Source organism: Raphanus sativus, chromosome 8 (assembly GCF_000801105.2).
Source record: "Raphanus sativus cultivar WK10039 chromosome 8, ASM80110v3, whole genome shotgun sequence".
Taxonomy (NCBI): Eukaryota; Viridiplantae; Streptophyta; class Magnoliopsida; order Brassicales; family Brassicaceae; genus Raphanus; species Raphanus sativus.
In genome coordinates this window covers 11,763,229-11,790,639 of record NC_079518.1, presented here as the reverse complement: position 1 = coordinate 11,790,639, position 27,411 = coordinate 11,763,229, and the positions used below count along the sequence as shown (strand labels likewise).

The 27,411-nt window shown below is 36.1% G+C and overlaps 5 protein-coding genes, 1 long non-coding RNA gene and 1 other non-coding gene across 9 annotated transcripts; 4 read left to right on the top strand and 3 right to left on the bottom strand.

Annotated features, from left to right (window-relative positions):
* Nucleotides 1-11,241: 11,241 nt before the first annotated feature.
* Nucleotides 11,242-12,731, bottom strand: LOC108822231 (iron-sulfur cluster assembly protein 1). Its single transcript, XM_018595264.2, has 3 exons — nt 12,353-12,731; nt 11,930-11,984; nt 11,242-11,648 (listed from the first exon to the last, which is right to left on the bottom strand). The coding sequence occupies exons 1-3, from the start codon at nt 12,648-12,650 to the stop codon at nt 11,489-11,491; spliced, it is 513 nt and encodes a 170-aa protein (XP_018450766.1). The 5' UTR covers nt 12,651-12,731; the 3' UTR covers nt 11,242-11,488.
* Nucleotides 12,732-12,847: 116 nt separating this feature from the next.
* On the bottom strand, nt 12,848-12,933 carry TRNAY-GUA (transfer RNA tyrosine (anticodon GUA)). Its single transcript is given in 2 exon segments — nt 12,848-12,883; nt 12,897-12,933. It is a non-coding gene; the product is annotated as a tRNA-Tyr (tRNA).
* A 518-nt stretch (nt 12,934-13,451) lies between these two features.
* Nucleotides 13,452-15,163, top strand: LOC108822229 (short-chain dehydrogenase/reductase SDRA). The gene is made up of 6 exons (XM_018595261.2): nt 13,452-13,762; nt 13,940-14,056; nt 14,143-14,277; nt 14,407-14,532; nt 14,640-14,741; nt 14,848-15,163. The coding sequence occupies exons 1-6, from the start codon at nt 13,625-13,627 to the stop codon at nt 14,995-14,997; spliced, it is 768 nt and encodes a 255-aa protein (XP_018450763.1). The 5' UTR covers nt 13,452-13,624; the 3' UTR covers nt 14,998-15,163.
* A 169-nt stretch (nt 15,164-15,332) lies between these two features.
* LOC108819978 (putative F-box protein At1g53360) lies at nt 15,333-16,707 on the top strand. The gene has a single exon (XM_056991864.1). It carries the CDS (start codon nt 15,438-15,440, stop codon nt 16,626-16,628), a length of 1,191 nt encoding a protein of 396 aa, XP_056847844.1. The 5' UTR covers nt 15,333-15,437; the 3' UTR covers nt 16,629-16,707.
* Nucleotides 16,708-17,804: 1,097 nt separating this feature from the next.
* LOC108821733 (putative F-box protein At1g53360) lies at nt 17,805-19,186 on the top strand. The gene has a single exon (XM_018594721.2). The coding sequence runs from the start codon at nt 17,907-17,909 to the stop codon at nt 19,113-19,115; it is 1,209 nt and encodes a 402-aa protein (XP_018450223.2). The 5' UTR covers nt 17,805-17,906; the 3' UTR covers nt 19,116-19,186.
* Nucleotides 19,187-22,855: 3,669 nt separating this feature from the next.
* On the bottom strand, nt 22,856-24,834 carry LOC108821364 (histone deacetylase 7). The gene is made up of 5 exons (XM_018594404.2): nt 24,207-24,834; nt 23,656-24,090; nt 23,417-23,559; nt 23,220-23,310; nt 22,856-23,120 (listed from the first exon to the last, which is right to left on the bottom strand). Exons 1-5 carry the CDS (start codon nt 24,747-24,749, stop codon nt 23,094-23,096), a joined length of 1,239 nt encoding a protein of 412 aa, XP_018449906.1. The 5' UTR covers nt 24,750-24,834; the 3' UTR covers nt 22,856-23,093.
* A 160-nt stretch (nt 24,835-24,994) lies between these two features.
* On the top strand, nt 24,995-26,808 carry LOC108820750 (uncharacterized). Of its 3 annotated transcripts, none has more exons than XR_001944363.2 (6): nt 24,995-25,272; nt 25,553-25,583; nt 25,673-25,855; nt 25,945-26,059; nt 26,174-26,292; nt 26,469-26,808. It is a non-coding gene; the product is annotated as an uncharacterized LOC108820750 (long non-coding RNA). The 3 variants fall into 3 exon arrangements; XR_001944362.2 differs by having other exon boundaries at nt 24,996-25,272; nt 26,381-26,808; XR_008937498.1 differs by having other exon boundaries at nt 24,996-25,272; nt 26,174-26,808.
* Nucleotides 26,809-27,411: the final 603 nt, after the last annotated feature.

Sequence of the window (27,411 nt, the reverse complement as noted above, 5' to 3'; positions counted from 1 at the left end):
TAATGAACATCAGTAGGAGCCGAGAGAAATTGACTTAGCTGATGAACAGCATAAGTAATGTCTGGTCTAGTGATGCAGAGATACAGTAGACGACCAATCAATTCCCTATACTGAGTAGGCGTAGACAAAAGCTTCCCAAGGAATTTCGTAAGATGCAGGGTGGGATCCATCGGTCAAGAAGATTCAGTGCGTACTTCCGTTGACAAACAGAAATACCAGCCGCTGAACGAGCAATCTCTAAGCCAAGAAAGAATCTTGCTTGTCCAAGATCTTTGATTTTAAACTCTGAACGAAGCAAGTCTTTCAACTGAAGAAGAGCATCATCATCGTTACTGGCTATCATTATATCATCGACATAGACAAGCGCAGCAACAAATGAAGAGCCAGAAACCTTCACAAAGAGAGTATTATCAGCTGGAGATTGAACGTAGTTAGCTCCCAACAAGACAGAAGAAAGCCGCTTGTACCACTGTCTGCTAGCTTGTTTCAAACCATATAGAGACTTGCGAAGTCTGCAGACAGGATTAGGAGGTAAAATAACTCCAGGAGCAGGCGTATAGCCTTGAGGTAGACTCATATAAATCTCCTCATCAAGTTCACCGTGTAGAAAAGCATTGGAGACATCCATCTGACTGAGCTTCCAACCTTTAATAGATGCAAGTCCCAGCAGAAGTTTCACACTCGCCAGCTTTGCAACAGGAGAGAAAGTCTCCAGAAAATCAACACCTTCCTGTTGAATAAATCCTTGTGCAACAAGTCTCGATTTGTAACGCTCCACAGTACCATCAGGATTATATTTGATGGTAAATATCCACTTACAACCCACCACATTCTTACCTGAAGGCAAAGTCACAACATCCCATGTTCTGTTTTGCTCAAGAGCATCCAATTCCACATTCGCTGACTGTTTCCACACATCAGAAGTCATCGCTTCCTTGAAGTTTTTGGGTTCTCTTTCAAGAGAGTAAGCAAGAGTATAGACTTGAAAGGAAGGAGATAAGCTATCATATGAAAGAACAGAGGAAATAGGATATGGAGTTGGAAAAACAGGAACAGGATTTGGTGGAACAGAGGAAATGTGTTTAGAAGTGGAAATGAAAGGGACGAGATTACAAAGATACTCAGAGAGATAGTTAGGAGCTCGAGTAGTTCGTTTTGGTCTAGCTAAGGACTCAGTATTGACAACAGGATCAGAGTGCTCAGTAACTACAACCGGAGGAGAATGAATGCAAGAACTACTAGAAGAATTATGCACATGACAATCAGAATGCTCAGTAGGCAAAGGCATAGACTCAACAAAATGCAATGGAGTAGGCATAGGTAAGATGGTATTAGGAAACATATCAACAGTTTCACGAAGAAGATCAGATGTTTTAAATGGAAAATCATTTTCATGAAAAATAACATTCCTTGATATAAAAACAGAACGAGACTCGAAGTCTAAAAGTTTATATCCTTTAAAACCCAATGGATATCCCAAGAAACACAAGGAATGGCACGAGGTGAAAACTTGTTTCTGTCTTTTGACAAAGTCGAAGCATAGCATAAGCACCCAAAAGTCCGAAGTTGAGTATAAGTGGGAACCTTACCAGTCAAACACTCATAAGGAGAGAGGTTTTTAAGCAAAGGAGAAGGCATGCGATTGATCAAAAAAGCAGCTGTTGTAACACAATCACTCCAATATGCAAGAGGAACATTAGACTGAAACAATAAAGATCTAGCTACATTCAGTAAATGCTGATGTTTCCTCTCAACAACAGAATTTTGTTGAGGAGTATAAGGGCAAGAAAAGTAATGAATCATTCCTGTTTTTGTAACAATATCAGTGAAAGCTAACTCTGGAGCATTATCAGAACGGATTGCTTTAATAGTAGCATTAAACTGAGTTGATACAAGAGCAATAAAAGCAGGAAAACAAGTAGAAACATCACTTTTATTCCTCAACATATAGATCCAAACTGTGCGAGTACAATCATCAACAAGAGTAAGAAAATACTTGAAACCCTCAACAGACTCAACACTAAAAGGACCCCAAATATCTAAGTGAACAAGATCAAACGGTTTTGAAGACAAATTGTTTTGAGAAGTAAAAGATAAACGTTTTTGTTTTGATAAAGGACAAACGGTACAATGACTCTCTGCAGGATCTTCAATCTTGAAAGATGGTAAAGACGAAGTGAGTTTTTGTAATATCAAAGATGATGGGTGGCCTAACCGACGATGCCAAATGCGAGCATCAACCGAAACAGAGCCACAAAAAGAAGCAGGTAAAGATGATGAAGATGGAAGCGAAGCAATGGAAGATGAATCAATGTCTAAGATGTACAAGTTGTGATGCAAGCTACCCTTCCCAATCATCAAGCCCTGAGAAAGTTCCTGAATGAAGCAACCATGGGGAAAGAAATGAGCAGCACAAGTTAATGTTCTTACCAAACAACTCACACTGATCAAATTGAAATGAAAGTCAGGAACAAGAAGCACATTATACAAGATCAATGACTCACTAAGATGTATAGTACCAGTATGAGTAATAGGAATTTTACTACCATTAGGCAGAGTTACTGATATACTAGACACTGGTGTCAATACTGAGAACATGGCTATATCATAACAAACGTGACTAGAAGCTCCACTATCAACAATCCAAGCATTTTGTGGAAGAAAAGATGGTAAAGTGGAAAGAGAATGATGTTGGAATTTGAGGTGATTATCAGAATAGGTAAGACTTTTAGATGGAAATGAAAGATTACCCGAAGAAGAAGTGGAAGCCATTATGCCATGATCAGTAATTGATGCTGGTGAAACAGTCAACGAGGAAGGAACAGGAGTCTCTGGAACTCGAACATGAGAGTTGAACTGAGCAACCAGACTTTGAATTTGTTGTGGTGTGAAGTCTTGCAACATGACATTGTTACCGCCTGTAGTGATGTGAGGTACAAAACCAGGAGCAGATGGAGTAGCATGATGAGATGATCCAGCAGTAGCATAGACATTTGCTATCGCATTAGCAGTATTAGCAGGAGTCATGGGTGCTGGATTATGAGCTAGCATCTGGTTCTGAGCAGGCGTTTGAGACTGTGGTTTAGACTGAAGATGATTCTTGTTCATGTAAGTAGAACCATGTGTCTTATAACCAGGAGGAAAGCCAATAAGCTTGAAACATTTTTGAACTGTATGGCCAGATTTTCCACAATGTGTGCAAACAGGTCGTTGAGCTTGACGAGCAGTATAAGCAGCAACATACGCATTCTGTTCAGGAGTAAGGACAGAGTCTACAGAACTCTGAAAAGCCACATTATCAACACGCGTCACAGGCTTAAGAGAACGTTGCCTTTCATCTTGAGTAACAATGTTGAAAGCCTCTTCTATGGTGGGAATTGGTTTCAACATAAGGATGTGACGACGTGTTTGATCATACGATTCAGAAAGCCCCATCAGAAACTTTGTTACTCTGCTCCGTTCTTGAAGTTTTTCCCAAAGAACTGCAGCATCACATTCACATTTTCCGCAAGTACATACAGGAAGTTCAACATAATTCTTGTGTTCTTCCCATAAAGTCACAAGCTCTGTATAATATGTTGATACATCCATAGATCCTTGCTCAATCTTGCTTAACTTCTGCTCAATATCAAACACTCTAGGAGCATCATCCTGTTTAAAACGAGCAAGAAGATTCTTCCATATTCCTTCAGCAGTGTTGATGAAGAGCAAGCTTTGACCAATTTTCTTAGAAACGGAGTTCATTAACCATGTGGCTACCATGTCATTGCAACGAGACCAGGCGCCATAGTCGCGATGCGTAGGATTTGGTTTGGGAATCGTTCCATCAATGAATCCCAGTTTGTTACGCACATTCAAACCCATACGCACTGCACGTCGCCAAGAATGAAACTCCGAAGCTGTATTCAAACGATCAGTAACCAAAGCAAGACCAGCATGATCATTATGATGCAAATAGTACGGATTATCATATTGATCCACCATAGATCTCTCAGGAGGAACAGTCGCCATTAACGAGAAAGCAGAAACGAGATCGATCCAACGAGATATAAGAGATCGTCAAGATTCCAGGTCTTCAAAGTAAACAAAGGCACAATCGAAGAAGATGAGCAAGGTAAAGAGCGATCTGAATGATGAAATCGCGAATCGCAAGACAAAGAAGGTCGAAGAAACGCGAAAACAGAGTCACCGGAAAGCTCATCTTGATGCGGAAGATCGGTTTGTGTGCTCTGATACCATAATAAGATCGATTATGAGATCTGGAACTGAAGATGGAGCTCAACAATGGTGGAGAGATGAGAGAAGAAGACGAAGTTTGTTAAATGTGAAAGTTTGTTATTCAGCTCAATCTTTACACTGTACAACTGTTTCTATATATATAGATTGGTTTAAGCAAAAAAAAACCTAAACCAATGATAAATCTAATAACCGAAATAAACCAATGACTAAACCATCCTAATACTTACAACTCTATATTAAGAGAGTCTCAACTGATCAAAGGGAGATTAAGAGAACATTCCAATGCTTCATTTTCACATACTTGAAGAGAATGTTGTGTATACTGCTTATAAACATTGACTAGCAGGTATATATTATGAGATGATAGGAATTAGATTCTGATTGAGAAATACGGGGGACCAGTTTTGTTTAGGCAAAAAAGGCGATATATTTCCTTGCGTGTAGTCCTCTTCGCTAGAGTATTCATCCAAGACTGATCATATATTCTTCTTAATTTGGCTTTTGAGGCAATCACATGGTTAGCTTCAGAAAAATACAGGACAAAATGAAAGACAAATATAACAGACTTGTATGTACTTCAGTTAAAGGAGAAGATCCCATAAGGAAGAATCACACTGCCTACTTTGCTCCTTCACCATTCTGCCGTCCAAGTTGATTTGCTTTTACGACAACTGCCAAGTTCAACAAATGTCACAAAGCTCACGGTTTTTCTGAAAGATCTCAAAGACCTTTTAACAATTTCGGACTATGCCATATACTAATCATATCTCAAACACAGATAAATTCTGACTTGTAGTATCCTACAGTCTAAATAAACTATAGTATATAGTTCGTGAGAAAAGTAAAAAAAAAGATTTGTCTACTTAAATCATAAAATTATTGAAAGCATTGTCACTTATACATATATATTATAATTGTTTGTGGTGAAACTGATAGGCCACCTGTTCTTACTTAAGCATTGTCACTTATACATGTAGAGATTTCTATGATCTCTTAACCGAAATCTCAAGTAATCAAGTCCTTGAAATGATGATTGTTTACGGTATAGAACAAGATGATCGATTGTTTACGGTGTAGAACAAGATGATCATATTTGCACAGGAAGTTTAATATATTTTTTTAAAAGGGTAATATTTTTATTTTTTTTTGTAAAAAAAGTTTAATATATTCTACATCAACATCCACTATATATTAATTGATGATCTTTTAAAGAGCTATAACTTTAAATTTGTATTAATTAAAAAGAGACCATGCTTATGTGGCAATGTTTAAGCCTTCTTAATGTTAATATTGCAGAATTATAAAGTGTTTATGCATAGCATAGTATAAAAATAATTTTCCCTAGATAAGTACAAGTCTTCGATATCTATAGGACCGCATATATATGGTCTAAAATCCATTATATATTAATTGAGAATCTTTTAAACACTAATTAAAAAGAAATCATGCTTATGTGGCAATCGTTTAAGCCTTCTTAATACTGATGTAGCAGAATTATAAAGCATTTAGGCATAGTATAGTATAAAAATAATTTTTCCTAGATAAATACAAGTCTTCGACATCTATTGGATCACATATATATGGTCTAAAAATAATGTAGGATTGTTAGACTATGTTATGCTTAAAAATAACGTATATAGTCACGACCAGTGCACTAACTATTTTAATCTATGATATTCCTTTTTCTATTTTCATCACGTCACTAAAAGAAAACATGCAAATTTCGATGGCGAATTTCGTCGGAATTCCGTCGGAATGAGCCAATCCCGATGAAATTCCTACCAAAAAGTTGTCGGTATGGTTTCATCGCAATAAATATTTTCATCGGAAATCCGTTCAAATTTCCGAGGAAATACGACGCTGTATTTTCCGATGTTTTTCCGAGGATGTCTCGTCATCGGTAAAGACGTTGGTATATTGTCGGAGAAATACCAACCAAAATTGCCATCGGAAAAATTGAACTTCCAACAATGTGTGCATCAGAAGTTTCCGACGAATACTTCGTCAGAATGTTCCAACGAACATGGCATCGGAATATTCCGACAAAAATAGGCATCTGAAATTTCCGACGAAATGCAGTATCAGACGTTTACGACGAATGTTGGTATCTGAAATTTCTGACATATATGTTGGTCAGAATGTTCCGATCGATTTAGTTTCATCAGAATCTGTAATTTTTGTTTTTAAATATATTTTTATATTATATATATTTAATTTGAATAAATAGAAAAAATGAAATGGGAAACAAATATTATAGAAATTATATTTTACATAATTTAAAAGTAAAATCTGAAAACGACATTTAAAGTTTTAAAATTGAAAAAAAAAACTAAGAGTCTGAAGGAAACAAACGTTTCATCTTCTCCATTATTTTCAGGTTAGTCCTCTTTTTCTCCGCCAATTCAGCTAGAATTGTGGCATTCTGCGTCTCCAACACCACAGTCCGGTCATCCTTGTTCTGCGGCTGCTCTATGATCATGGAATCAGACAACGTGGCTTGGGATGAAGAAGGACAAAACGAGGCACGACGAGCCAACCCGACTAAACGACCTTTCCTCTTTGGAAGAGCCTAAAAATAGTGATGGAATTAAATTAAGTAAAATATTAAGTATTAACAAAATTAAATATTAATAGAATTATTTTTTTAAAAATTACCTGTTCCACCATTTGGTTTACTCGCTTTCGAGCAACGTTAGTTGAAGTCATCGTCATCGAAATGCTCTTGAGTAGCTAGATATGCTTTCTTTTAGGGTTCCACCAAGTCGATGACATCTTTAATAACAATATTCTGAATTTCGCCGGTCTTCTTGTTGGTGTATGCCTCCTTAATGACATTGAGATAATCGACGGGATTACCGTTATTTGCTTGAACCTAAAAAAGTAATCAATAAATATATTTAAAAAATCAAATATATTTAAAAAGTATCTTAAAAAATTAGAACTTACAAATTGATATTTCTTAGAAGACATGGTACAAGTCCCAAGGTTATGGACATAAACACCTTTTCCGCCACGATTATTCATTCGGTTGGCTGAGTTCTTAAGAGACTTTTCTATAGCCTCCTGCTTTGCCCAATGCACCTGCAGCTCCTCCCAAACAGTAGTGTTAATAAATCTCGGTTTCTTGTCCTTAAGCCATAGCTACTTCCACTCATAGATCTGTTTCGTATAAGAATTTATGGTCTTTGTGTGGAATGCCTGACGGACAGTTTCGGTAAGCCTAGACTCCAAGTTGAATTATCTATCGGGATTATTCGTGATATCATGCGAGTGAAACCAAAATACGGAAAAACGTTATGTGGTTATTGCAAATAAAATTTCCGAGTCTTCAAAAAATTAACGCATCACTAATCACGCAGAATAAGGCCTATGGGCATGTAAAAAGAAATCATGTGCTCAATTTTGTGATGGTTGACCTTTTTCCCTCTCTTCATCACCATATTGCTATAAATTTAACCCTTCTTTTGGCTAAATAAATCATAAAGAAGAAAGAAAATAAGAAGAAGGAAGAGCAATGGGGAGCTTAAGATTGAGCACAGCTGTTGTTGCTGCATGTTTTGTTTGTCTCTTCATCCTCCAATCAGCTACAGGTTCGTTTGTTTAGAGAACTAATTAATTAACAAGAAAACAAAAGATTGTGTCTTAAAGATATTTCAAAAGCTCTAAACATTTTACAATTAGTTTTACTGTAATTATGATATAATCCTAATATCGAAAATCAAAAATTATTAATTGATACTTCATTCTTCATATGGAGTAGGTTGTTAATTATCTTATGGTCAGAAAGATCTTTTATCTAATGGATAATAAGGAAAATAATCACAAATTAAACTGATGCGATTTTTAGGAAAAAAAGAAAGAGTATAACACATGTCAAGCTAGACACGTATAAAGATTAAAAGGCTTTTTATGGTTGAAATTAATCCTTTGTATCTTTATAAATTACATTAATTCATTTTTTGTTGGGGGGCAGTTGCATCCGGCCAGTGCCAGGGTCTCTGTCCTCCTCCTATTAATCTGTGTATCACTCCAAACGGGATCTGTTCATCTACGGATCCCCCCGGTGAAACATGCAAGGAGAGATGTTTAACACGAGACAGCATCAATTTTAATGACGGTAAATGCATCGGTAGTCCGTGTAACATCCCGAGTTGTGATATGTGAAAATGCTTAAGAGAATTGATTTGGCTACCTATGTCACCAAAGTTGACTTACCTTTTCTGTCACACATCCGTTTAGAACTCCAGAGTTAAGCGTGCTTGGGCTGGAGTAGTGAAAGGATGGGTGACCTATCGGGAAGTGATTCGCGATACCGTGTGAGTGAGGCCAAAGCACGGGGAAAGGTCATGTGGTGATTGCAGGGTCAGTAAATGATGATTTCGAGCCTTGGAAAATTAACGATCGACCGTCGGATGGGATGGGGCCCACGGGCCGAGAGAGCGGGCGTGGATGGCCCATTAGCCGTGGGCGGGTCGGGGCGTTACAAGTGGTATCAGAGCTGGTTAGCCGTCTCAGTTCTGACCTGAGAGGCGTCTTGAGACCTGTCGTAGAGCGCAACGAGGACGTTGCGTTCTTTGAGAGGGGGTGAATTGTAACATCCCGAGTTGTGATATGTGAAAATGCTTAAGAGAATTGATTTGGCTACCTATGTCACCAAAGTTGACTTACCTTTTCTGTCACACATCCGTTTAGAACTCCAGAGTTAAGCGTGCTTGGGCTGGAGTAGTGAAAGGATGGGTGACCTATCGGGAAGTGATTCGCGATACCGTGTGAGTGAGGCCAAAGCACGGGGAAAGGTCATGTGGTGATTGCAGGGTCAGTAAATGATGATTTCGAGCCTTGGAAAATTAACGATCGACCGTCGGATGGGATGGGGCCCACGGGCCGAGAGAGCGGGCGTGGATGGCCCATTAGCCGTGGGCGGGTCGGGGCGTTACAGTCCGGGTCTTTGTTTCTGCTGTCTACGTGTTGTTTAAAAAAAAACCATGCCTGAGCTTCCAAATACAGAAAACGACGTCACTTTGTGCATGTGTGTGGAGGTGTTGCAATTTGAAATTTATGTTTCGAGTGTTTTTATCGTCTACTTTTTTTTTCTTTTGTAACTTGCTTTCATAATCGTCTACTTTTGTTGTACCCTGATAAATTTGTCTTATGATTGTTTGGTGGAGATCTTCATATAATAAAGCTGGATTGTTTCTAATAACAGTTTTTTGTTGCTTCTCATTTGTTTTGCTGTGATCAGCTTTCCTCGTTGACGTTGATCGTAATTATAATGTAACCTCACCTTTGAAACTTGGCTCGTTGGAAAAGTTATATATCAAAAACGTATTTTATGGATGTTTTTTTTTGCTCGCTAATCACAAAGAATGCAAGGAAGCATCGAAAAGAAGTGTAAACGACATGTAGTTTTTTGTTTTTCTCCGGTTTACTCTTGCTTTTCTAGGGTAAAAAAGGTGAAAACAAAATATTCCTTTTCTAGAGTAGATGGGCGAAAAATAGTTTCACTTATATAATCTTGGATGTATTGAAGTGAAACAAGAGTAAATATTTGACACAGAAAAGGTATGATAGAGTAATATGGAGTAGAGATAAAATATGTGTAAGTGTAAACTTTTGTTATACTCTAATCATACCATCCGGTCACACTCATTTTTTATTAAGGCAAATATTAAAATATTCTAATAACTTTTTTATAAACAATCGTTATTTAAACATTTTAAATATATAATTCAATGGTTGCTGCTGCATGCCGTCCTCACTACAATAATATACGATTTGGTCTCCGTTGATTTAGCATCTACCGCTTTCTTAGGTGCACATGCACTGGTACGTCAAGATCCGATTGGTATGGAAAACATTGTTAGGGTGCACAAGTGTCAGTGAAAACTTGATTTGTCTTCCACTTTTAAAACAATAAGATCTTTTATAGAGTAAAAACTAATCAAGGGTACCACTAAAATATCATGAACAACACAACTGACGGGGGCGGATCTACGCTGTGTAGGTTGGGGGGCAGCTGTCCCCGGTTAAAACTACAATTTAATGCTAAAGATTCAGTAGTTCAATTGGTTTGAGACGTCACTATGTCTCCACTGAACCCATATTCGGAAGAGAATGTTATGTATAGTTCTAATAGTTCTAATGCTTCATTTCCACATATTTGAAGAGAATGTTATGTATGTATACTTATAAACATTGACTAGCGGGTATATATTACGAGATAACAGGAACTAGATTCCGATTGAGAGAAACAGGGGACCAGTTTTGTTTAGGCGAACAAGACGATATATTTTCTTAGTGTATGTCATCTTCGCTATGGTATTCATCTAGATTGATCATGTATTTTTCTTAATTTGGCTTTTGAAGGCAATCACATGGTTAGCTTAAAATAAAAGAAGACAAACAGGAAGTGAAAGACAATTGTAATAGACATGTCTGTACGTCATCTCTCTTTTTCTTTTAATTAGAAAAAAGGAGAAATGTATTAAGATCCCATAAAGGAAGAATCACACTGCTAACTTTGATTCTTCACCATTTTGCTAAATATGTCCAAGTTGCTTCGCTTTAAAGATCATCCATGAAACCTGCCACCGTTCAAGCAAACCAGAGTTTGTCTCATTGAACAAGACTCAGATCACAATTTAGAAAGTGTTTTTAGTATGTTAGCAAATAGTTCAGAACAAAAGTTTGTTTGAGCACTTGTGTTGAGTAATAAAAGGAACAGCCGGTAGTTATTTGATACGAATAATATGAGTATTTTCTGTTCGATACAATTATGGACACTTCCTTTAGCTAATCAACGTAAAGGCCCGTCACAAAAATGCAATTGGATATGTAACAGTGTGAGTAGTTTATATAGAAAAAGTGGTCATGGTTAAAAGGGGAAATGCTACAGAGATGGAACAAAAATGCAATTTTCTGTGATTTTGATTTCTCAGTATCTTCATTTTTGCACCTCGCTCTTTGTATATTTAATTCATGGAAAGCCATTAGATCCGTAGATAGACAGAAAAAAGTAATTGCTGACTTGTCTTTAATAGATAATAAATCTCACAAAGGAAGGAAAACCATAACAAAACATCAAACAGCTTACATCTCAGATGTATTTGTCAAACAGAGTTTATTCATAATATTCCTAGACTTAACCCTTCAGAGATTATACCATAGGTTGCACGTAGTCTTCTCTTACACATCTCCTGTTTGTACCATCATATACACGTCATGGTATAAAAACATCAGCAGAGGAAAATCAAGCCTGCGCGGTTTCTCCAGCTGCTGCTACTGCTGCAGCACCGTTTGTTTTCACTCGCTTCTCCTTGTAGTCTTTCACAGCTGCCTTGATGGCGTCCTCGGCTAGCATACTGCAATGGAGCTTCACTGGTGGGAGAGAAAGATGCTTGGCGATTTCGCTAGCAAAATTATGTCACAAAAAAGGATACCACACATTCAATTCAGGGTTTCAGATATTGAGATACAAAATAATAGTCAAGATAACTGGCCGCATATTAACAGTCAAAGAAGAGTAAAGACATCCCAAGTTCAAGTAATGCAAAAACCCAAAACATACTACATGTTAATGCCTTCAAGACACGAACATGAAGACAAAATCACCTTTGTCTTAGGTAGTGTCTACGACAACATATCATAACAACATTCGTAACTTGTAAGAGACAAACAAAGGGTAACTTACGTGTTCTTGATGGTCAGAACTTCCTCCATAGCTTTGCCTTTCACCCATTCAGTGGCTGAAAATATTAAAACCAATCAAATATTAGAAAAAATATAAACCTCAAAACAGAATCAGACATGACAATAGAGAGGATACAACAAGTTGCTACCACGCACAAGAACCATAACAAATAAATCATTGATAAATAAAAACACTTCACAAGGATACATCTCATTACATGATCCGACAAATGTATTAGTTCTTACTCATGCCCTAATTCGAACACCACCTCCACAAGAACCAATCAATTTGAAACCTAATTCATCAAGACCCAATCAATTGCAAACCTAATTCAACAATAACCAATCAACATGAAACCTAATTCTATCAAAAAACTAATCAATTTCAGAACAACTAATCAAAACACCCTAATTGAAAACATACCGACAGACGAAGACGCGATAGCGGAGCCACAGCCAAAGGTCTTGAAACGAGCATCGACGATCTGACCAGTCTTCTCATCGACCTTGATCTGCAGCTTCATCACATCACCGCACGCGGGAGCTCCGACGAGACCCGTGCCGATGCTGGGATCGTTCTTGTCGAAAGACCCGACGTTGCGGGGGTTATCGTAGTGGTCGATGACGTTCTCGTGGTACGATCGGAAGATACCGACGGACCACGGGGTCGATTGGCGCGACGTAAGGCCTAGAGCGTTCTTCGCGGCTTGCCTGAGCATCATCGTCGTTGATTAGGGTTTGTTTCCGTGGATGTTGGAGAGATGAGATTGGGAATTTAGGAGGGGCCCTTTGCTTTATGGGCTACAAAAGAAGGCGGTTCGGTTTAGATATATGATGGGACACGTGGATGGTTCTCTGATATTTTGTTTTCTTTAAAAAGATTTTAGCTTAGCTTGAAAAAGAAAATAGAAAAAATAAATCCGACCTGCCGGAATCGAACCAGCGACCTAAAGATTTGCTGTCACAGACTACAGTCTTCCGCTCTACCAACTGAGCTAAGGTCGGACGTTGTACTTCCGTTATCCTATTTAATAATTACCTTTCTTAATTTTATCCAATAAACGCCTCATGATCTTGGTCCCCCCATCGGCCATCACTGGTTCACTAACACACGAAGACATCTACAGAAACCTGGTGGTAAACATCTCTGTCTCAAACCAGATTCCTTACCTCATCAATCCCGTTCAAAGCGACGTCATCGCTTGCACTCTCCAGCTCTCTTCTTGGCTTTGCAGCAACGGTCTGCATCCTTATACCAAATAACATGTCATCTTCACTCTTCCGTTTCAATGACTTCGCATTTTGTAATTTACACAGTAGAAACAATAGTGCTATAATATGACATCATATTATTATTATTTTCTAAATGCTATATAATCTTTTGAAGCTCTATTTCAAAAAAATTAATCAGGATTAAAGAAAAAAAAACATTTCATAAAAGATAAGATATAATAATATTTTAAGAAAAAAACTCTTTTTTATAATAATATGTATCTTCACTAATCATATTAGAAAATTGTTAATGATAAGCTTGAAGAGTCGTAACACTCTTGACTACTAAACTCCGACCATTTCTGCATTCTCACTGAAGACTTGTACTTGCGTGTTTCTATGTAAGAAAATTGAAAGAAAATCTGTAAAGAACGAGTCAAGAGATCCAGACGTGTGTATAAAAGGAATCAAATCGGAAAAAAAAATGGAGAAGAAGAAGGTGCCAAAAAGACTCCAAGGTAAAGTAGCGATCGTGACGGCATCGACGCAAGGGATAGGCTTCGGTATCGTTGAGCGGCTTGGCCTCGAAGGCGCTTCTGTCGTCGTCTCCTCTCGCAAACAGGTCCTCCTCCAATTCTCTGTTTTTTCTACCTATGAATCATCGACAGCTTCCACCTTTTTTTCTAGGATTTGACTTTCTGGATGAATGTTTTTTTTGTTTGCTTTGCATGAGTGAATCCAAGTTAGAAGCTCTTATTTCAATAATTAAATTTGAGTTCTTCAATTAAATTGTGTGCAGAGAAATGTGGATGAGGCGGTAGAGAAGCTTAAAGCTCAGGGGATTGATGCATTTGGAATCGTTTGTCATGTCTCTAATGCTCAACATCGCCAGATTCTCGTCCAAAAGACAGTTCAAGTAAGATGTGAAGACATACCTTTTTTTAATTAATCTTTCATTGGTGTTTTATTCATAAATCAGCTTTCCTTTGGCTTGTGTTTCAGAGATATGGGAAGATAGATATTGTTGTGTGTAATGCAGCGGTGAATCCATCTACTGACCCAATCTTATCTACTCAAGAATCTGCTCTTGACAAGCTTTGGGAAGTCAATGTCAAATCATCTATCCTTCTCCTCCAGGTAACCACTAATCATTCTGCTTAAAGACAAATAGTTTTTTTTTCCTAGAGAATAAAAATCTGACATCTTTCTGACTCATGTACTCAAAGTAACTTGACATTTGCAATGGTTATTTCTTATCAAAACCAGGATATGGCTCCTCACTTAGAGAAGGGTTCTTCTGTAATCTTCATAACCTCCATTGCTGCGTTTCAACCGCAAGTACCAACGGCAATGTATGGAGTTACTAAAACAGCTCTTCTCGGACTAACCAAGGTGTCATGATTTTATAAACCCTTAAATATATTCTTCTTTTCTTTCACTTATGGTGATGGTGGTGGTTCAACATTTCTTACTCACTGGTCACCTGTTTATTTCTTAAGGCACTTGCTGCTGAGATGGGACCGGACACAAGAGTGAACGCAGTAGCTCCTGGTGTTGTGCCAACACACTTTGCTTCTTTCATCACCCGGAACTCTGAAGTGGTTTGTTTGTTTGTTTGTTTGTTTGTTTGTTTGTTTGTTTGTAATCAAATAATGTTTAAGTTTTTCTTCTCATCCATGATTTTGATGTGTGTTTTTCATTTCACAGAGAAGAGCCAATGAGGAGAAAACTCTGCTCAACAGACTGGGAACAACGGATGACATGGCCGCTGCAACCGCTTTCTTGGCTTCTGATGATGCTTCTTACATCACCGGTGAAACCTTAGTGGTCGCCGGAGGAATGCCCTCCAGGCTCTGAATCAAAATCCCCAACTAGTAATAATTATTCATATATCAATAAAACTTTTTGATGATGTACAAGAAAAAAACCATACATTTGTTACTGTTGTATGATCATGTGATGTGGGATACTTTAATTTCTCATTTTGAATTAGTAGTAAATGGAACATATCTAATCTACCAAAGATTATGTTCAATGACAAGCTACAAGAAGACAATTTCTTTGATAAAAGACAAACCACATTCGAGAATCAACGCACTACTAGATTACCTATGTTGTTTTCTTTTCTTTTGATGCCCCATCTTCCCCCTATTTATGACACTAAATAATACTATGGCCCAAGCCCATTTAGGAATCTTGTATATGTTGACAAAAAAAAGTGGAAGCTAACCCGAAGTCTAGGGTTTCGTTAGTGGTAAGCTCTGAAGCTAATCTAGGTTTTGTAAAATCCATCAGCGATGGAACAGCAGATCTCGGAGAATCTATCATCAACAACGTCCAGAAGTGAAACGCAGTTCTCAGAACCACCAATCCCTAACGATCTGATTGTCGAGGTATTCTCTCGAGTCCCGGGAAAGTCTATAGCTAGGTTTCGATGCGTATCTAAATACTTGGCATCGATCCTTCGTCGTCATGATTTCACCGAGTTGTTTTTGACCAAGTCTTTGACTCGTCCACGTCTCCTTTTCACCGTGAAAGCTAAGGGAAAGTTGTTGCTCTACTCTACACCTCAGCCTCATAATCCAGACGATAACTCTTGTCTTGTAGCTACTCCATATCATACGTCTTTTCCCGAATATTTTCCATCTGATATGTGTAGCACAGTTTGTGGATTGGTATTGCTTCAGGAATATTGGAAAATAAAGGTGCGGGTGATTTGTAACCCTGTCACAGGACAGTTCTTAACCTTACCCAAAGTTCTTCTAAAAGAAAAGAACTTGCCCAAAGTGGAAGCCAAGAGAAACCGAGCAGAGATTGAAGGAATGTATTTAGGGTATGATCCAATCGGGAAACAGTTCAAAGTGTTGTGTATGACCTCGTCACGTGATGAAAGACCAAACACCCATCAGGTTTTGACATTGAAGTCTGGAAAACGTGTATGGAGAACGATCAAACCCAAGTTCCATTTTGGGAAGAACTATAGAATGAGAGGTGAAATCTGCATAAACGGTGTTTTGTACTTCGGATCAGCTTCGTTCGGAATAGTTTGCTTTGACGTTAGGTCTGAAAAGTTCAGCTTTATTAGCACAGATAAAGACATGGAACTAGGGTACTATTCTTTGACTTTGTTCAACTACAAAGGTAAATTAGGTATACATTACAGGGATTCAAATAATTTGGTTTGTAAAGAACTTGTGCTGTGGGTTCTGGAAGATGCAGGAAATCATAAATGGTCCAAGCATAGCTATGCATTGTCTCCTTCGTGTTCCAAGCTAGTCGAATATAACAGGTTTGTTGGAATGACTAGTACAGGTGAAGTTGTGTGGACAGTAAACGACCAACTATCAAAACTTTTCTACGTTTCCTTCTACAGTTTGGAGTCGAAAAGTTTTAAAAGGGTCTATATTCAGGGACTAGAAGAGTTTAAGGATCAGTTTACAACTCCTGGCACCTTTCTAGACTATGTTGAGAATATGAAGTTTATGTAAGTGCGTTCAAGGCTTTCCTATATATTAAACTTTTGGGTTTCAGCTTCTAATAATATTCATTTTTTACTGTTTTGATTCTTTATAATATAATCTAGTTTTGTTCTTAAAGTTTTTTCTTTTATTATTACTTGTTCTTAGTTATGTTACGCTAGACTAAAAATTTCAAATCAGTACAATAAAATAGAATGGATTCATCAACAAGATAAATGATTCGGTAACCAAAAAGAAGTCGAAGCAGAGTCTAGACACCAAATAAGACTAGAACAAAAGGATTAACTTTTAAGTAATCAATGTTCTTCTTGTCTTCAGAGATTACAGGTATGGGTACAATGTTTACCTTTTGTGCAAAGAGGACCAACTTAGCATCTCTAACCTAATCCATGAATCTATATATGTATATATCACTGTCAATAACTTTGAAACTAAGAAAAGAAAAGAAAAAATGGCTTGAAGGCAAGAGTGAACGCAGTAGCTCCTGTGGTTGTGCCAACACACTTTGCCTCTTTTATCACCCGAAACTCTGACGTGATTTGTTTTTTAAAGAAACTGTCTTGTGTTGTTATCAAATAATGTTAAGTTTTTCTTCTCATCATGATTTTGATGTGTGTTTTTCATTTCACAGAGGAGAGACAATGAGGAGAAAACTCTGCTCAACAGGCTGGGGACAACAGATGACATGGCCACCACAACAGATTTCTTGGCCTCTGACGATGCTTCTTATATCACCGGAGAAAATGTAGAGATTATTAGCTTAGGTTACTTAGGTTAGAAGTTAACTTGATCTAGGTCTAGTACTGAATATAAAGACACACAAGATTTAACGAGTTCCCGGCCTTCGGCACGGTACGTCTCGTGGGAGAACTTCGGCTCCCAAAATCCACTAGATCAAAGAGTCTCTAGCTACACCAAATCAGTGTGCTAGATAATAGTTTACAATAGGATCAAATACTCCTAGCTAGAGGATACCAACAAACCCTTAGATACAATGGATCAAATACTCCTTGCTAGAGGATACCAACAAACCTTTGGATACAATAGACTTAAGCCTAAGTAATACGTACATTACACAACTTTAGTGAAAAGATTCTTAAAAGCTCTAAATTCACCGACTATGTTTCGGCCCTAATACAGCCCATTTAGGAATGTTGCATATATATTAGAAAAAGGAATGTTGCATATAAATAAAAAAGGAATGTTACATATAAAGTTTAGTCAAGTCTACGGTTTCGTTCGTCTTAAGCACTGAAGCTATTCTAGGGTTTGTAAAATCCACCAGCGATGAAAAATATGGAGCAGCAGTCCTCGGAGGGTCTAGTATTAACCACATCCGGACATGAAACACAATCAGCAAACTCGGTAAGAGAATACTCAGTCCCACCAATCCCTGATGATATGCTTATGGAGATATTCTCTCGAGTCCCGGCAAAGTCTATAGCTAGGTTTCGTTGCGTATCGAAATTCTTGGGGTCCATCCTTCGCCGTCCTGATTTCAATTACTTGTTTCTTACTAAGTCTTTGACTCGTGGACGGTTCCTTTTCGCCTTAGAAGTTGATGAAAAGTTGTTCTTCTGCTCTTCACCTCAGCCTCATAATCCAAACGATAACTCTTCTCTTGTAGCCACCCCTTATCAAACGCCTATGATCTTTCCAGAAAAGATTTCATTTGATAACCCTAGCACACTCTGTAGGTTGGTATTACCTCGGCAGATGCGGGTGATTTGTAACCCTGCCACTGGAGATTTTCTAACCTTACCGAATGTTCTTAAAGAAAACATCTTACCCAATGGTAACCCTGTAGTGTTTGAAAGATTGTATTTTGGGTATGATCCGATCGGAAAACGGTTTAAAGTGTTGTGTATAACCTCGTCACGTGATGAAAGACCCAATACTTATCAGGTCTTGACGTTGGAATCTGGAAAGCTTTTATGGAGAATGGTCGAATGCAAGTTCCATTTTGAGACGACCCTTGGTAGAACTACTGATATATGTATAAATGGTGTTTTGTATTTTGAAGCTAAGATGGAGAAATCTACTGTTATAGTTTGCTTCGACGTTAGGTCTGAGAAGTTCGGCTTTATTAACATGGAACAAAAGCGTGCATGTGAGTTGGATTCTTTGGAACTTTTTAATTACAGAGGTAAATTAGGTATACATCATAAGAAGGATGATATATATGGGACAAGACTTGTGCTGTGGGTTCTAGAAGATGCTAGAAATCATAACTGGTGCAAGCTGGATTACGCATTGTCTCCTTTGGATAAAGAGATGGTCAAGCATACCAAGTTTGTTGGAGTGACTGGTAGAGGTGAAATTGTATACTCGTCATACCCCTTCCGCCCTGTAAACTGGTACTTCCTTCTCTTCAACAATGTGGAGAGTATGACTTCTACAAGAGTCAAAGTTGAGGGACTTGAAGTTGAAGAGGGTAAGAAGGATCATTTTATAAACACATTGATAGGCTACGTGGAGAATTTGGAGTTTATGTAATAAATGTGTATGTAAAGGCTTTCACATATTTCTCGTTTTCAAGTTGTTTGTGTATTTCAATTTTTTTCATGCATGTTTTATTCTTTGCTGTATAAATTTTGTTTACTTTATCAGTGATGCTCTTTCTCCGCTTGCTTCCTTGAGATTTTTATCTTCTCTCTCTCTAAGCTCATTATTGTTTGATTGGATTACACGTTTTAGCATTGGCATCAAACACAAGGACGTATGGTGGTGGTTATCGTCAAAAGTTTCATTTAGAGTATGTTGATTAATTTTTGAGAAATAGAGTATGTCGATAATTGATACCAAATTCCATATGTTCAATCAAACTTACACAGTCTTCTAAAGATGCATTTATAGTAGAAGTAAATAGATAACTGAAGTAGTTGGGCAAACACTACCGTCTCAAAGCTTTCAAGAAGACGACAAAGAAGAAGAACTCTTCATTCGTAGTTTGATCCATGGCTCCAGAAACTCAAGCTCTTTATTAGTGATTGAGTGCCCAAGATCTGGATAAGCCTGCAGATAAACTATTTGTTTATAATATCAAAAAGATAAGCAGCTTCGAACAAGTGATTCTAGATATGGCCGCTGGAAAAGTGATTCTAGATGCCTAGGAGCACTGAGTTAACCAAAACAATATACACACAAACAAGCAAAGATTGATTAAAATTAAAAGAGAACAGACACGATCATTATTCATAATTAATAAGCGGAAAAATTGCAATGTTCTTCAGTAGCATACCTGCTGTTACCAAACTTGATAGTATCTTTCTTGCTGTTACCAAACTTGATAGTATCTTTGTCGCGAAGCTCATTGTAACACTGTGGTTCAATAGGATCTTTCTGAAAAAAAGCAAAAGAAAAGAAAAGAAAAACAAGGTTCAAACAAACATTTGATTTAAACCATGACAAGGAAACAATCAAGAAAGGATGTAATTCAGCACTAACATTGATGTAAGTCTTGTTGGTGCTGCCAAGATCCATAAGATAAGGCCTTCAAGGTTACATTGATGGAAATTAAGGGGGGTTATTGGTGGTTGAATTTTAATTGATTTAGAAAATTTAGAGAATCCATTATTATTGGTATGTGGATTTTAACAATCTTATTAAAATCATTTGTTATTGGTTTATGGACTTTTAAATTCTATATAAATCTCTTGTTATTCAAAAAGTTTAGCTTTTATAGATTTTGTAATTATATTAAAGTTTCTTGTTATTGGGACATGGATTTTCTTTAGTTTTACTCATAATACTCAACTTTGGAAATACCATGTACACTCATAAGATTCTTAAAATCTATGAAATTAAAACACACATACACACAAATATAAAAGTTTTGTATTACATTTTTACTGTTAAGTGAATGATAGTAAAAGAAAGAAAATGATAACAAAATCATTTGAGACAACATTATGAGAAAATTCATAGTTTTGTATTAAACATAAGAATATAAATAAAAATTAAGCAAGACAATCATTATTAAAATCAAAAAATTACTTTAGTATCAAATAACTATATTTCACGAATTTTTTTTTAGAACACACATATATATATATATATTAAACATAAGAATATAAATAAAAGTTAAGCAAGACTATCATTATTATAAAGCAAAATTTTACTTTAGTATCAAATAACTATATTTCACAAAAAGTGTTTTTTAGAAAAACACACACACACACACATATATATATATATTAGAAGGAAAGTTTTGGAGAAAGAAAGTTATATATGGAAATTCATGATAATCAATAACAATCAATGATAATTTATACAAAATTTTTGGCACCAATTCATCAAATCTACTCAACTTTAAAAAACCTCTTATTAACTTGTAAAATTCTAAAACTCCACACAAATTTTAGTTTCAATAACCCCCCCCTAAATCTATCTTATTAAAACAGAAACATTCTGTTGGACCTAACATTTATTTTGTAAGTTTTTAAATTAAATACACCTTTATACTTTATAGTTAAACATACATTAAATCACTAATGTTTCTTTATTTATACTACTATCCATGTTTCCAAACAATATACTTATTTCTTTATACTACTATCAACGTTTCCAAACAATATACTTATTTCTTTATACTACTATCAATGTTTCCAAACAATATATTTTTATACTACTATCAATGTTTCCAAATAATATAATAATTAATCTCAATTATTTTATATCTATCATTTTCTCTTTAAAATTTTGTAGAAACATCATAATTTCATAAATTGCAAAATAGTGAACTTTAAAATTTCGATTATAAGATTACAAATTATGAAACTATTACAATTTAAATCCAATTAGATTACATATCGGTCATCCATCAGTTCAATTGGTTAGTCTCGGGTTTTAGTGATTTTTTAATATGAATATTTTAAAAACATAAATTGAATTGTCAGATCTCCGGATTAACCGGTATAATTACAATCGGGTTGAATTTAAAAATACTGATTTAAATGCAAAAATATTTTAAATACACACTCTTTAAAAATTACCAAAATATTTGTTAAATTATTAGTGAAATTTTCATATTAAAATATCCCGCGCTTCAAAAGCGCGGATCAAAATCTAGTTTTACCTTAAAGCCGGAAAATTTGTACCTCACTCACATTAATGGAGATTATACATATACACCTATAATAATCAGATCATGAGAAGCGAGAGCATATTATATCACACTAGTAGGGGTGTTTTAGTATTAAAATTTATTACACAGTGACTAACAATAAAAATTAATATTTTGGGTTAGTTAGAGCATTTTTAATGGGATAAGTGGAGAGATATATCTTAAATGTGAAAAGTTAATAAAATAAAATAAAAAATGAAATTTAGTGTCATGTCACCCTAATAGTCTCACCAAAACAATTCTTGTGGAAGATCTTGAGATACACATCTCTGATCACTATTTCAATTTTTCCTTTTTATTATATTGTCCTAAGATGTGTTAAAATATACCAATAAAGATGCTTTTAGTGAGTGTTAGAATCAATGCTTTTATACGCCTTCTTTATTTGGCTCTCTTGGCATCTCTAATAGGATTTTACCCATTGAAGTTCTAAACTTATATATGTATTATATAACTTTTTTGATTGACTTCTACTATTTTACCATTAATTTCATATTATATTTTTTTTAAAGAAGATTTAAATTAATCTAATCTATTAATTTAGGATTTTATTTTTATATACCATTAACAAGTCCTAGTAGAACCATTTACAGAATTAGTTAATGAGACATATTTGATTATTTAATTAATAATAAACCAACTATAAATTTGAATTTTTTAAATTATAACAAAATCTGTTGAAAAAATTTAATAAAATCTTAAGAATTTATTTTTTATAAAATAATATATTAATTAATTTCGTAATTACTAATATATTATTTTAATAAATCAATGTTAACCAAATTTTTATTATAAAATACGAAAATAAAAAAGTTACTATTTTTTATAAATTCTATAATTATATTATGTATTATATAAAATAGAAGTGCTATATGAATTAAATATGGCAAAATAATATTAAATAGGTAAATTAATTAGGACTCTGCAGTTACACAAGTCCAAGAGGGATGAGTATGCCAAAACTATCTCCCATAGAATTGCAAGGTGTTGTTAGCTTTCTCTGATTAATGTGTATTGTAGATTGTAATTTTCAGCATGAGTCAGCTACACGCTCATAAAAGTGATCTTTGAAAAGTACGAAGCTAACATCTTTCTACGTTTTCGTCAAATAAAGCCTTAACAGTATCCAACATTAATGATGGTAAGGTTACAGAAGAAAAATCCAATGTTGATCTATAGTAATGGTGCTATGTTTATACACCTATTGCTCTATACGTACATGTTGGTAATACTCAATGAGGTGGAATTTAAGTGAAGAGTCCTTGTACTATGACACCAACACCGAGACAAAACTTGTCCTCGTCAGAGTCTGATTCATAACTAGCACTACCCGCCAATATACGTTGGATTTATCTCGTCTCCATGTCCTCTTCAGCCTGCAGAGATATGAAATGAGAATCTTAAGGGCCTCGTAGGTAAAAAGAACTAACCCGGAACTGATAAAATTTGTAATACAATGCATAAATTGTTCTTACTTCTTCTGTAACTTGACTGATTGGTGGAGTGTCTTGAAACTGCACACTAGGTGCGTGTATCACTTGAGAAAGTTGATTTAGTAGTGTCCTCCTATAATCAAAGGCACAAACAATTTTAAGTCTTAACTAGAGTTCTATGACTAGATACATCTTCTGAACTAACTAGGCAATGAAGTAAAAAGGTATTAGAAGATTACTTTATGTTTGCAATATATTCGCGTGTGTTTAAATTCTCCATGAAGCCCGGCTCGATACGAAGCTGATAATCTGGGTGAAAGCACGCATCGGACACAGTGTTATCGAGATCTTCGTCAATTTCTTTTCCAACCGCAACAGCAGTCTGCACCAAAGGGAACCAGAAAAAGCACTAAGCACAAGACTTGTACGACTATAATTGAAAACACACACATAATAGTTGAAGTTACTGAATACACACCTCATAGCACCAGCAACGGGCAACATTTCCGAGATTGTGACCTGGACCACCCAAGAGCATGAGAGGAACATTGAATGATCGTATGTACGAGAGACAAGTACCGGGACCCTTGGCAGTCAAGTTGAATTCACCCAAGACATCATCAGCTAGCGAATCAGGGCCACACTGAAGAACAATTGCTTCAGGCTGATAAACCTCCATAGCCTTGTGGACAACAGGTACCAATAAATTGACCAAAGTCTTATCGTCCATACCATACTTCAGTGGTGCATTTAGAGAATAGTATTCTCCCTTTCCTACCCCGTAGTCTGTTATGTATCCACTTCTTTGGGCACCATGCATGTGGAAAGAAATAGTCATAACCCTATCAGTTTTGTCGAATGCTTCTTGTACCGCATCTCCATGGAAGTACCCAATATCTATGTAGAGAACTCGCTGTCAAAAAAACTAAAATTTAGAACCAGAGGCAAAGTTAGAAACTTCTCTTTTACTTGCGAATCAAGAAACATCAAGATTTCAAGAACCGAACGCTTAATCAAAGAAGAAGTTACCTTGAAGACATTGAGCAACTCGAGGATCCCAAGCACAACGTCGTTGACGTAGCCAAAGTCACAAGCCTCATCTCTCTTGGCACGGTGCATCCCGCCGGACCAGTTGATGGCGATATCAGCTTCGTTTCCGTTAAGTTTGGAGGCGGCGGAGATAGAACCACCAGCGTAGAGACGGCAATAATCGATGAGGCCAGGGAAGAGAGGGGTGTCCGACTCGTCTAAGTTGAAGAGCTGGAGGGTACTAGTATCGTCTACGTTTTCTGACTTGTAAGCCTGCATGTCGTCGATGTACTCCGGCGTGACTGAGCGGAGGAATGATATGTACTCCGGCGAGTGGAACTGAATGAGATCTGAATCTTTGGCGAGGGTAGGGCGGATGATATCCATGTCGTTGTGGAGTTGATAGCTGCGGATGAGGTTGTGAGTCGTACTGATCTGTTGGGATACCCGTTGATTGCCTTCTCCGATGCCTGGCTCGTAAATGTAGCTCACGCGCCGTTTCCTTCCGTCGGGACCTGAAGCCAAGCTCGCCGCATTCTCCATCTTCTCTCTCTCTCTCTCTCTCTTTCTTCTTCTCTGCGTTCTTCTTTTTTTTTGTTCCGCCAAGAAGAGAGAAAGATCGATTTTATTTTGCGCTATTTCTGTTTTTTTTTTCTTTTTTCTTTGAGGATTATAAAAATATATATATATACTATACTAAAAGCTAAATAATCTCAACAGTTAGGCTATCCACATCGTTTAATTAAATCGACCAATAGCGAAGCTTCCTTTTGTCACGTCACTATTATTTCATCTTTTCAATCGCTTCGTCTTCAACAAAGTCGATTTCTCTGTAATCTCTGTTACCCCCAGCTCTTCTCAATCAATCAAATATGCTCTTTAATACCTTATTTACTGTTTTGTTCTACCTCCCACTCTGTCTCATCATCTATAAGTTGCTACCAGCTTCGTCGAGACTCTCTTCCAAGCAAACTCCAAAACCTCTTTCCCTGTTACAGTGCCGTAATTTTCTACAAGAGGACGACATCTCAAAGATCCGTCATGAGTTTGATCAGGCGATACAGAGGTTTATCAATACCCCTAACTCTCTAATTAATATGCCTAAGATGGAAATCCTCAAGATTTACTATTGACTAAAACAACTCTTTTGGATTTCCTGTTGTTCGTTGATTCTCAATATTGATTTCGTTGTTTCATACTATGTTGTCATGAATCTCAGATTAGATAACATACAAGTTTGCCGAATGACTATGATTACACATTCGCATATTATTCCTATGACCTTTATGTTTTATTTATTTATTTTTTGAAAATCTATTCATTGACTGAATTTCTTTTGGTTTTAGATAGCTTCGTGGCGGCTCCAGAATTTAATTTGTAAGCTCCAGACCGTGAATTTGGGTGGTTTAGGTTATAAAAATGCGCCTTCTGATTTGTGTTATTCTCTTTTTGTATTTGTGATGCAGATACTCTGATTCAGATTTAATTATCTGAGCAGAAAGACCTTAGAACTAGAGGAATAACCAAAAGATTCACGTTGCTATATTTTAAATGGCAGTGAGGTAACGTTGGTCTTATTGAACTGCAGATTCTTAATCCACGTTGAGTGACTTGAGTCTCTGATGCGAAATTCAAACAGTGAATTCAGCGTATGTTACAACATTCATCTGTTTTTTTCTGTGAAAGAGTTGCATTGAGATAATGTCCACTTAACTGAACATATCAAACTCTTTTTCAGGTGGTAATATCACAGATGAAGGAACAAGACTGTGCATCCAGTTCTCATGTCTTTACCGTTGGAAAGAAGTGGAAAAGTTGTCTTAGGATGGATCACAAAGGCTACATCCATGCAGGTATCTTGAGATTGTGAACTGACATATTTCTTCATGCCATTTCAGAAGAAATAACTCTTTTGACATTTTATGAAACTTTTTTACAACTGTATATGTTTTTTTTTGGTATATCAGTTATTCAGCTCTGTGGAGTTTGAGGCAATAATAATAAGGCTCTTGCCAAGGCATTGTACCGACAACCAAGAAAAGAACATAACACAGCCATAGTCCTTGCTCACAGTTTCGATTGCATTGTAAGCAAAACTATCCAGAATGTTAAATATTTCTGTTAAAGTTATATTCTCAGACATTGGAAATCACTGTGGTTTTTACACAATACAGTTCTAAACATGGGGGATTACATGAGAGACGTACTTATATCTGCTGTTGCACCAGTTTTTATGTTTTCTGTGTCGTTTGTTTTTTTCAGCCTTTGAGGCTCTGTTATCTGTTTGCGAGCGACACCATTCCTTTGCATCCTTAATACTCTTGAGGATGATCTCCTGGTCTGTGAAAGTCCTATTCTCAAACACAAGCTTATTTCTGGCTTCCCATAAATTCCAGAGAACCCAAGGCCACAAAGGAGAGATTAAACCAGCTAATTACATGAGACCCACATTCATTTAAAAGAATCTGACGTAGAGGAAAAGTCTGCCATTATATATAATAATACGATAGCAGTGCCATTGAACCTTGTTAAAGGAAAGACAAAAAAATAATAACAACGAAATGTGTCTTTTTCACTTTTTATTTAACAAAAACTTTAACTCCGTAATTTGGTGAAAGAAATAAACTAAATTATCTATTCATATCAATAAATTACAAAATAGTTTTAAAAAAGGTAGAGACAAAACAAAATAAAAAATAAAAGAAAAATCTAATTAATACTCATTCCGCTTAATCTTAAGAACCAAGAGTTTAATCTGTGATGTGTGCAAATATTTTTTAATTAAAATATAATCTAAGTGAACATTTTGGTTGTAAATATTTACAACTTTAGCAAAATATAATCAACATGAAGAAGTTTTTAATTTTTAATATTTAGTAGTTATGTGGTCTGTTTGAATTCAAAAATGCAATAATTCTAGAAATGTTAAGATCTTTTTTTGTTAAAATTACTATAATATAAAAAGTATGTTTGCGATATGCAATAAAATTTTAAAACTGTCATTCAAAATCTTTTAATATATAAAAACTATTAATATATTAGTATGCATATTTTTATTTTAGCTTTATGATTATAAACGTATTTTACTAGATGTTTTAAGAATAGTTTAATTAGAATTTAAGCTTTCATGATGAGTCTATGCCTGTAAATTAGAATCAAAACCTGTGCTTGATATAAAAAGATGAAACTATTTTATTTTCTTTAT

Bases quoted from the DNA above. Each gene is read 5' to 3' on its own strand.
- LOC108822231 (XM_018595264.2), bottom strand. From the start codon at position 12,650: ATGATGCTCAGGCAAGCCGCGAAGAACGCTCTAGGCCTTACGTCGCGC. The intron at 11,985-12,352 runs GTATGTTTTCAA...TAATATTTTCAG, and splicing joins TATCGCGTCTTCGTCTGTCG to CCACTGAATGGGTGAAAGGC. The intron at 11,649-11,929 runs GTAAGTTACCCT...TAATTTTGCTAG, and splicing joins GTTCTGACCATCAAGAACAC to CGAAATCGCCAAGCATCTTT.
- LOC108822229 (XM_018595261.2), top strand. From the start codon at position 13,625: ATGGAGAAGAAGAAGGTGCCAAAAAGACTCCAAGGTAAAGTAGCGATC. The intron at 13,763-13,939 runs GTCCTCCTCCAA...AATTGTGTGCAG, and splicing joins TCGTCTCCTCTCGCAAACAG to AGAAATGTGGATGAGGCGGT. The intron at 14,278-14,406 runs GTAACCACTAAT...TATCAAAACCAG, and splicing joins CATCTATCCTTCTCCTCCAG to GATATGGCTCCTCACTTAGA.
- LOC108819978 (XM_056991864.1), top strand. From the start codon at position 15,438: ATGGAACAGCAGATCTCGGAGAATCTATCATCAACAACGTCCAGAAGT.
- LOC108821733 (XM_018594721.2), top strand. From the start codon at position 17,907: ATGAAAAATATGGAGCAGCAGTCCTCGGAGGGTCTAGTATTAACCACA.
- LOC108821364 (XM_018594404.2), bottom strand. From the start codon at position 24,749: ATGGAGAATGCGGCGAGCTTGGCTTCAGGTCCCGACGGAAGGAAACGG. The intron at 23,311-23,416 runs GTAATCTTCTAA...CTTTGATTATAG, and splicing joins GAATATATTGCAAACATAAA to GAGGACACTACTAAATCAAC. The intron at 23,121-23,219 runs GTAAGAACAATT...ATATCTCTGCAG, and splicing joins TCAGTCAAGTTACAGAAGAA to GCTGAAGAGGACATGGAGAC.